This window comes from Rhinoderma darwinii, chromosome 3, assembly GCF_050947455.1.
Source record: "Rhinoderma darwinii isolate aRhiDar2 chromosome 3, aRhiDar2.hap1, whole genome shotgun sequence".
Classification (NCBI taxonomy): Eukaryota; Metazoa; Chordata; class Amphibia; order Anura; family Rhinodermatidae; genus Rhinoderma; species Rhinoderma darwinii.
In genome coordinates, this window is record NC_134689.1 from 379243431 (window position 1) to 379253833 (window position 10403).

At 44.6% G+C, this 10403-nt stretch overlaps 1 protein-coding gene across 5 annotated transcripts in view; it reads right to left on the reverse strand.

Moving 5' to 3' along the window:
* The window catches only part of NSD3 (nuclear receptor binding SET domain protein 3), a 131901-nt gene that overhangs the window by 98404 nt on the left and 23094 nt on the right, over positions 1-10403 (reverse strand). For all 5 annotated transcript variants that reach the window (XM_075858827.1, XM_075858825.1, XM_075858830.1 and 2 more), the window contains exon 2: positions 6427-7202. In XM_075858827.1, coding sequence (XP_075714942.1) covers positions 6427-7158 — 732 coding nt within the window. In that variant the 5' untranslated portion in view covers positions 7159-7202. The remainder of the gene's footprint in view (positions 1-6426; positions 7203-10403) is intronic.

The following is a 10403-nucleotide window of genomic DNA, read 5'->3' on the forward strand; positions in this document are numbered from 1 at the left end:
TTAGAGAAATACTTAGGACACTACCTGAGCGTGGTCACATTTACAATTTCTCTATACATCTCATAGTAATGGCTGATCGCTAAGATTTGCCATCACTTTCTGATCGGTGGGGGGACTGATCGGTTCCCAGCTGACCCAGAGAGTGAAGAAACCACATCGCTGGTTTGGCGCTGCGTCCCTTCAGTCTTCCCCCGCACAGCGGTGCTCCCGGCCGCCCAGGAAACTGAAGCAAAGCCCCAAATGAACGAGGCCACGCTGCAGTTTCATGATGAGGACCAGTGTTGCGGCTCTTCACTCTCTGGATTGGTGGTGGTCCCGGCACTCAGCCCTGACTGATCAGAAAAAAAATTCCACCACTTTACAAGATGGTAAAAACCCTTTAAAGGGGGGGGGGCGTGGCTGACTTCCGCCGCGAGCAGTCGCATGCTGTGAGAGCTCCGTCCCGGCTCCGGTGTTTCTGCATTAATCCTGCTGTAAAACTTCCCGCAAAAACTTCTTGAACGTGGGGCAATCGCAGGCACAGTAGAGGAGAGCTCAAAATGAGCAAGACACGCAATTCGGCGGCCGCTGACCGCCTTAAAGAGTTCGCCAGAGCAAGTAGCCATCATGGCGCCGTTACTCCTGGACAGCAGCATGACGAGGCGGACCCTCAGGGAGATGAGGATCCGGAACCATCACTGAAACAAGTCACAGCACAGCTCCTGACTGCTATACGTGAGTCTACTACTTCTCTTACTGGGAAAATAGATGAGGTTAAGGTGGACCTTGGATTGATGCGTCAGGATCTCCAGAAGCTAAGAGACCGGGTTCGTGATACCGAAACTCGGATCTCGCAAATAGAGGATGATTCTGCTCCTGTGGCGCGGCAAATCGGGGCCTTGGAAAGGGCTACAGAAGCATGGGCGCAAAGATCGGATGATCTTGAGAATAGGATGCGCAGGAATAATGTTCGTATCCTGGGCCTGCCAGAGCGTGCTGAAGGCAGAGATCCAGGGACATTTATGGAGCAATGGCTCAAAGATACGCTGCCTGATGCTACACTGTCTGCGGCCTATGCGGTTGAACGAGCACATCGCGTTCCCGCCAGACCACCACCGCCAGGGGCCATGCCTAGGCCTATGTTGGTTCGCTTACTCAGCAGCAAAGATAGAGACGCCATTTTGAGAGCTGCGCGCCAAAAAGGCCAGATCACACACAACGCCGCTACGGTCACGATTTTTCCAGATTTCTCTGCAGCACTCCAGAAAGCTCGAGCTACATTTGTCGGCATTAAACGACGGTTGAGAGATCTTCAGATTCAATACTCCATGGTCTTCCCAGCACGGCTCAGAGTTGTACATCATGATAAATCTATCTTTTTCAATACTCCGGGAGAGGCTGACGAATGGCTGAACAGCCGAAATAACCTAGGCCCCAGACCATGATTGTGGTTTTACTATCCGACACCTAGAATCGTGGACACGGAGACTCTGGGACTTTTGTGGAGCTGAGGACTGCTCCGGGAACTTTTATTATCCTCTTCTCTTGACGTTGATCCAGGTTGCTGCGTTGTGGTATAATATATGCATATCTGATACGTTTTCATTGAATGTATGCTCTCTCTAACCACTGTATTTTACTTTTGCTTATATTGTTGATATTGGATTGGGATTGTCCATGAATGGGTTGCTAGACCGATCTGAGGCGACTAGATACTCCATATTATTGCGGGTTCTAATGTGACGGGTTGTATGCCTGTCTTATGTGGGTTGGAGACGCTGGAGGAGGGAAGTTGGAGTAATAGTCTGTGTGGAGTTTCCAGTCTCACACAGGCTACCCCCGTGATTCAGAAGGGATATATTCCCCTAGTTCGGAAGATTTTCTTGATAGGGCGACTGAGTTCACCCTCCTACTATTGTTGTTTTGTTAAATCTTCTACTTTTGTATTTTAAGGATCGTTCATTTAGCGGTGCATGATGTTTCTAAGTGTTATGTCTTGGAATGTGCGGGGACTGGGAGAGCCACGTAAACGCAATCAAATCTTCTCACAGATCAGGGCAAGAGGCCCGCAAATAATATGTTTGCAAGAAACGCACTTAATGTCAGACACTATTAAATTTATGAGGAAGCCATGGATACAATGGTCAGCTCACTCCACGCACTCCTCATATTCCAGGGGGGTCTCCTTGTTAATTCACAAGTCCCTAAGGTGGGAGCCAGGAGTTATGCAAAAAGACCCAGATGGGAGATATATTTTTGTACATGCCTGGATAGAGAGTCATCCTTTTGTCATACTGGGTATTTATATTCCCCCGACACAATCCCTAGCGGTACTATATGAGGCAGCCAAATTTGCATCAGAGTATCCCCAAGCTACGGTCCTCTGCATGGGAGACTATAATACTGTAGCAAATCCTACATTGGACAGATTTCGTCCGGATGTGGGGACAGATCCCCCCGGTATAGCTAGACCCCCTTCTTTATTGCTATTTCTGGAAGAGGTGGGATGGCATGATCTATGGAGGTATATGTGGCCGGATGTTCTAGAATATACTTGTTATACCCCGGGGAGAAATGCATTGTCCCGGATTGACTACATTTGCGGTAATGTACGAGCATGTTCGATGCTCTCATCTGTAGAACATTTACCCCGGGTGTTTTCTGACCACTCCCCTATGATGGTTAAATTGGTCACGTCCCAGAGAAGGAGCCATATCTGTAGGAAAATACATCCATTTTGGTTAACTCAATTTACCCAGCAGGATCGCATTCCAGATCAAATTCATATTTACACACAGGGCAACGGAAATGGTACAAATCACTCAGCTTACTGGGATGCATTAAAAGCCTATTTGAGGGGCTGTCTCCAGTCCTCCATTTCTTATATTAAAAAGGAATCGGTTAAAAGGGAACAGGAACTAGCTAACTTCTGCAAGGTACTAGAGGCCACTTATGTCTCGGACCCATCGGAGAACAATAGGGTCAGCTGGTTAAAAGCGGGAAGACAATATTTGCTGTATTTGACGGAAAAAAGCAAGCGTAAAATGTTCTTTGCAAACCAGAAGTATTTTGAACAGGGAAACCAATCCAGCAGCCTGTTAGCACACCTCATCCATCAGAATACTTCCTCCCCAGCTATCTTGAAAATTAGAAGCCCTGATGGGGTTATTCTCACTGCTACGTCAGATATACTTTCTGCATTTTCTGATTTTTACAAAGACTTATATGTCTCTAGAACTACGGAAACGGCAGAAGAGTTGCAGGTATATTGTGAATCTGTCCCCTGCCCCTCTATAACTAATGAACAGAGTCTCCTACTTGATAGTATGATCACGATAGAAGAGCTGAATGAGGCAGTGACTGATATGTCTAAGGGGAAAGCCTCGGGACCGGATGGAATACCTTTAGAAGTTTATTTGAAATACCAAGAGCAGTTACTCCCAGAACTCCTTCAGACCTACCATAAATCCTTGTTAGCGGGGTCCCTGCCCGACTCCTTCTATGAAGCCACAGTAGTGGTGATACTTAAACCAGATAAAGATCCCTTGGACTGTTCTTCCTATCGGCCTATAGCATTACTTAACGTAGATTATAAAATTTTAACTAAGGTATTGGCAAATAGACTTAATGGTATTATGCCCTCTATTATCCATCCTGATCAGGCCGGGTTTATACAGGGGAGAAGTACGTCGGACAACCTACGCAGAGTCCAAATTGTTTCTCAGATTGCATCGCGGCAGGGTGCGGACTGGGCCTTGGCATCTTTGGATGCAGCAAAGGCCTTTGACTCTATTGAATGGCCATATCTACTTCAAGTTCTGCGGAGGTTTGGATTTGGCCCTGTGTTCTGTCATTGGGTCTCCTTATTGTATCTTCATCCCAGAGCAGCGGTGTTCTTAAACGGACAGCTCTCCCCATACTTTGATTTGGCTCGTGGTACCAGACAAGGGTGTCCGCTTTCACCTTTATTATTTGCAATCGCTGTAGAACCCTTAGCTATTCGACTTAGATCGGATGTGGTTTACCGGGGTATACCCCTAGACTCTGCGGAACACCGAGTGGCATTATATGCTGACGACCTGTTGCTATTTATGTCATCTCCTGATGAGTCCCTAGATGAAGCAATGACCATAATTGATAGGTTTGGAGATTTTTCTGGACTGTCCATTAACTGGGGCAAGTCGTGTCTGATGTACTTTTCCCCGCGCAGAAATGGTATGGTGGGATCATTGGTAGGGGGTTTGAGGGTGGTTCCTAGTTTTAAGTATTTGGGAATTCAAATCACGAGATTGGATGCTGACATGATACAGGCAAATGTTGCTCCCCTAATACCGATGTTTCGAGACAAATTTAAGATTTGGTCAGGATTACCTCTTTCCGTAGCAGGACGTATCAATCTTATCAAAATGGTGGTTCAGCCTAAATGTCTTTATATTCTGCAACACATATTTGTATATATCCCAAGGGCATTTTTCCAAGAAATAGACTCGCAACTAATTAAATTCATATGGGGATCTTCTAGATCTAAACTACAGCTAGCAAAATTGCAACGACCCAGAGATCTAGGGGGAATGGCCCTCTCTGATTTATATTTATACTACCTGGCGGGTCAGCTCAAGTATATGGCTGCCTGGGTGTCACCTGAAGTACCGGAAGGATTGGAACTATGTCTGGCAAAATACTTAGATATTCCTAAACTCTGGCCTGTATTAGAACCCTCACTTCCCCTTAGTAGGAAATCTTTACCGATACATAGGGTGGCTCGTAATGTCTGGTCGGCGGCACTTAAGATCTCAGGAGAAGACCAAATAATAGCGGAAACACCCCTATGGCAGAATGAGGCACTAGATCAGTTACTCTCCTCACAGGATGATACATTTTGGTCGACACTAGGGGTAAATACGGTGGGAGATCTATTTGTGAATAATGTGATGCTGTCCTTTACTCAAGTTGAGGAAACCTATCAAGCTCCGAGAAGAGCTTTCTATAAGTATTTACAATTGCGCCATTCACTACTGACCCAGTATAGGGGAAGAGAAACACCTATTTCCACCTATCCCTTGATTGGGGTTATTAGATCACAGGGACCTGGAGGATTAATCTCATCTATCTATTCTTACCTTATACATGCGAAGGCAAATAAAGCGGATCTCCCAGCAATGGGCAGGTGGCAGACCTTGATCCCATCCCTAGATGAGGATTCTAGATTGGATCTACTAGAGTCACATAGATTCGTCTCTCCTGCTATTAACAACAAGCTTATACAGCTCTACATCATACACCAGAGCTATCTTACCCCGGTCAGTCTTTTTAAAATGGGTAGACGGCCTAACCCCAGTTGTCATAGGTGTCCTTATGAACCTGCGGATTTTCATCACATGATATGGGAATGTCCTCTGCTTCAGGTTTTCTGGACTGAAGTTACTGACCTGTTATCCCGGGTATTGGAAGTTCCAGTTAGACTGGAACCAGGAGTTTGTCTATTTGGATTGGTGGAGGATGGGATGTATGCTCATACAACACGTACGTGCCTTCGGGAGACGTTATTTATAGCTAGGAAGGCTATTGCTATTAGGTGGATGAATCCTCGTACTCCCACTAAATCTATGTGGATAGAAATGATTAATTCCATGATACCTTATGAACGAATTGTGTATGTTAATAGAAGATGTCCGGATAAATTTCATAGGGTGTGGGATCAGTGGTGTAATTCTGAACTCACATCCTACTCCAACAATGCTTTATCTAGGGCTCTTGAAGCAGCCCCCACTTAATGTGTGTTGTAAAGGGAAGGGAGGAGGTTGCCTCTCCTATCTGTTTGGGTAATGTATAAGCTTTAAGATGAGATGCGATATTATAGGTACCCTAGATCGCTTAGATGGAATCGAGATTTGTGGGATCTCTGTCTTCTGCATATGGTGATATATTATTGCTTCTAAAATATGGAGCACCATGCACTATGAACGATTGTGAAAAGGTTTTTTGTATACTATGTTTTAGTTTATTACCTGTTTAAATTTGAAAGAGATTGTAATGCCATGCATTGCTGATATGATATTGTAACACGCACTTTTGTATTTAATGTAGGGCATGTCCGCTGTGCGGGGGCCCAGAAATGTCTTGTATCATGGTGTTTATGTATCTCCTTCAATAAAACGAGTTTAAAAAAAAAACCCTTTAAAGGATTTGTCCCATTACATCCCTTTATTACGAGAGCTGCACCTGAGACCCCCCCCCCCGGGAAACAGACGATTTTGCCAAGGAAAGTTGCAGTCGGCTGCTCATTGCCCCTGCAGCAAATGTAACAGGGGAAAGGTAGCTCCCAGTCCCCACCCCCCACCTCTATGACATGTATCCTATATGCCCAAACAGTCCATATGGTAGGGGGGTGTCAAGATGAGACAACCCCTTTAACACTTAAGAAAGCAAGAGTGCAGCAGAACTCACAATTTCCTCCTCGGGAGGTTCCAACTTTTGTAGGTCGTGCGGCTGTTGCTCCTCCACCCTCAGCTCTTCCCGGTGGTGATGATGGTGGTGGTGGTGGTGATGATGCCTACTACTCTTCTTCCTTTTCTCCTTCCTCTCTCTCCTCCTCTCGTGCTTTTTCCGATTTATCTCATTAGCCTGAAATTCATGAAGGAGATCCCCACACAGTGAGGACTCAAACATCTCCCGCCCATTCTGAATAGTTTTTGTAATTCTTAACTTGATCTCGGGGGAGCCAGTCTTCTTTTGGGTGAGTATTGTTGAGGATGGAGGTGGTTGGAGAAGGTTGGGTGGTGACATGGGCTGAGGGGGTGAGGACTTGAGCAATCCCTCGTGAGGGCGCATGGCTGCTGTTTCCAGTTGGTGGTAGTACTCCAGGGTACTGTAGTTCCTCGTGCCGTACCCGTTGGCAGAGCCATTGGGATATTGAGAATATGTTGCGTATTTGACCTGTGAGTCGTACCCCAGCGAGGACTGATAGCCATTGGTGAGAGGCGGCAGGTCCTCTGTGGTGGGAGTGGGGTACTGGAAGTCCGGCTGGAGGCCAGAATCGTAGGGTGTATGCCCACCCTCATCGGCCTGATCACTGCTGTTGGCATCATCCTGCCGGTTGTTGGCGGAGTCGATGAGTTGAGGGGGTTGCTGGATTGTGTTTCCCATGATCCCTTGCATGAAAGAGAAGGAGAAATCCATTGTCGTGCTCAGGCATCATCAGCTTTCCCTTTCTCTCATAGGGCCTGAAATGAAAAATACAAAATGATGAATTAACTGTATACTTATATATATTAACCTGTGAAAAATCTGCCAGGATACACCCCCCTAGGTCTAGATAGTAGGATATAGAAATGTGATATCCTAACAGGAGGAAAAATCACTGTATTTCATGAGTACAGAAATGTCTGGCCTATGGTCTAAACAGAAAGGGAGAGCACAATCCCTCTTATCCGCCAGGAACTATTTAGGGTCAGTAAAGGTCCCATAGATTCAAGTAGTCGCCCCCGCTGATCAGACACTTATGTCATATCAAATCAATATTATGCCAGAAACGTTATTTATGTGAAAAACCCTGTAAAATTCATCTCCAAATTGGAGCTAGTAGAATAAATCCAATAGCTTATAATAAATGCAATACCTTATAATAAATCCAATAGCTTTCATCAGGCCTGGCAATCTACTACAGCCTGCGCTCCCCAGTCTAAACCGTGACCACGGTCAGCAGCGGTCTGTAGTAAGACGACAGTCTCCAGGGGGGACTACTGAAAATCTGGCTTCCCTGCAGTAACCTTAGATTGGCTAAACCACTTGGGAGCTGCAGATAATACAGGGACCTGGCATTAGCCCTGATAATGCCTAGACACATTTTAGATAGAACTAGGACGCTGTAGGTCCGAGCACACACAACACAGAGCGATGAATGCAAATTAAGAAATAAAAATGTTCAGCAACTGGGGATGTTACTTAAGGTTTAGTCCCTCAATACCCCCCCCCCCCTTTCTGCAGCAGAACAGTTACAGCTGTGTGCCTCCTACCTCTAGTATTGAAACCCCACCACTCCCTGTCATCAGAGCAGACTCCCCACCTCCCCAGTAGTCACAGCAAGACTCCCCCCAAAACTTCCCCAGTAATTAGAAACAGTACTCTATCGGCCCCCCACCCCCAATAGTACTAAGCAAAGCCGCCACCTCACAGTATTTATGGCAGGACTCCCTCAACCACTCGCCCTGTAGTCACTGCAGGACTCCCCCAAGGCTCCACCCTCCCTGAAGTCACAGGAGGACACCCCATCCCCAGCCAGCGCTCACAGCAGTACTCCCTAATATCCTAGAAGTCACAGCTTGGAGCACCCAGTGACCAAATGCATAAATGGCAGAGGGCAAGACCCTTGCTTGACAAAGTTTTTTCAAGCCTTGTTCTATAAACCTGCACACGGGTGTTCTCTGACTCAAATATACATCACTGCCCTTAGTACACCATATACCCTCATTGAGCAATATATGCTATATACTGAGAGTCAGACCCCAAGAACTAGACTGAAGTGCGCACAAAGTACCCCCCACCTTTTTCCCTCAATAGTGAACCCTCCATAAAAAGCACCGTGAACCGCCATAACTCTAGGAATGAATTACAACATACAGGTTTCATTACCCTGGTTTCACACCGCAGTCACGATACCTGCGCATTCTGATATTAACGTCTTACACGCACAAATGCAAAGATTTTTTTTTTACAAGGGTTAATGAAACACACACACTGGAAGGTCCAAAATAAAGATATTCCATGTACAAATTCTACTAGCACTTTTTTATCTCACTAATAGGGTCATTTTGAACAAGTGGCAGACTATCCGAATAAATGTAAAAAAAATCAAATTATCATCATTAAAAAAACAAAACAGTAAAATAAAGTTGTTTTTAAAAAAAATAAAATAAAATAAGCTCAAAGAGATAAAATAAAAACAACCTTTTCCCATTTTCCCTGAAGCACAGTGTAAAACAATAAAAGATTAACATAACTGGTATTGACGCATCCGTAAAAGTCTGAACTATAAAGCCGGGTTCCCAACGTTGCGTAAGCCCTGCAGAATTTCCGCAACGGAATGGTGTGCAGAAATTCCGCAGCATTTATATTCCGCATCAGAAGTTGATTTTCTGTTGTGGGTTTTTCCCCATTAAATTCAACGGAGATGCAAAACCCACAACAGAAACCCAAGTGTTGCGACTTTTGCGGCGTAATCGCAGCGATTATGCTGCAAAAATCGCAACCCCAGAAAAAAATAAAATCATTTTTGGGCATCTTTTTTTTTTTTATAATTCTTTTTTCCCTTTTCAGCAATGTGCACAATTTAAACACCATATGAGATGCAATCCAATGAATACATTAATTAAGTACAAAAATAGTGATTGTTTTAAGTATCTCACATTACAAATACATCCCGTTAGATTTTAACCCCTTAATGACCAGCCTATTTTGGACCTTAATAACCAAGCCATTTTTTACGTTTTTCAATCGTCGCATTCCAAGAGCTATAACCTTCTTATTTTTGCGTCGACATAGCTGTATAAGGACGTGTTTTTTTGCGGGACAAGTTGTATTTTTTAATAGCACCATTTTTTAGGTACATATTATTTATTGATTAACTTTTATTAACTTTTTTTTTGGGGGGGGGGTGGGGAATAGACAAAAATCTGAAAAATGTCGGCACACTTTTTTGCGTCCTAAATCTACGCCGTTTACCGTGTGGTATAAATAACATAATAACTTTATTCAGCGGGTTGTTACGATTGTAACGATACCGAATTTGTATCGTTTTTGTACGTTTTACTACTTTTACACAGTAAAAAACGCTTTTTTTTCTAAATGATTTGTTTTTGTGTCTCCATATTTGAAGAGCCGTAACGGTTTTATTTTTTCGCCGATGCGGTTGTATGATGGCTTTTTTTTTGCGGGACGACTTGTAGTTTTTATTGGTACCATTTGGAGTAGATGCGACGTTTTGACCACTTTTTATTACATTTTTTTAAAGAGGCTCTGTCACCAGATTTTGCAACCCCTATCTGCTATTGCAGCAGATCGGCGCTGCAATGTAGATTACAGTAACGTTTTTATTTTTTAAAAACGAGCATTTTTTGCGAAGTTATGACCATTTTTGTATTTATGTGCGTACATCGGGGCGTGTTTACTTCTTTTTACTAGCTGGGCGTTCTGACGAGAAGTATCATCCACTTCTCTTCAGAACGCCCAGCTTCTGGCAGTGCAGACACAGCCGTGTTCTCGAGAGATCACGCTGTGACGTCACTCACTTCCTGCCCCAGGTCCTGCATCGTGTCGGCCACATCGGCTACAATTGATTCTGCAGCAGCATCAGCGTTTGCAGGTAAGTAGCTACATCGACTTACCTGCAAACGCCGATGCTGCTGCAGAATGAACTGTAGCCTCTG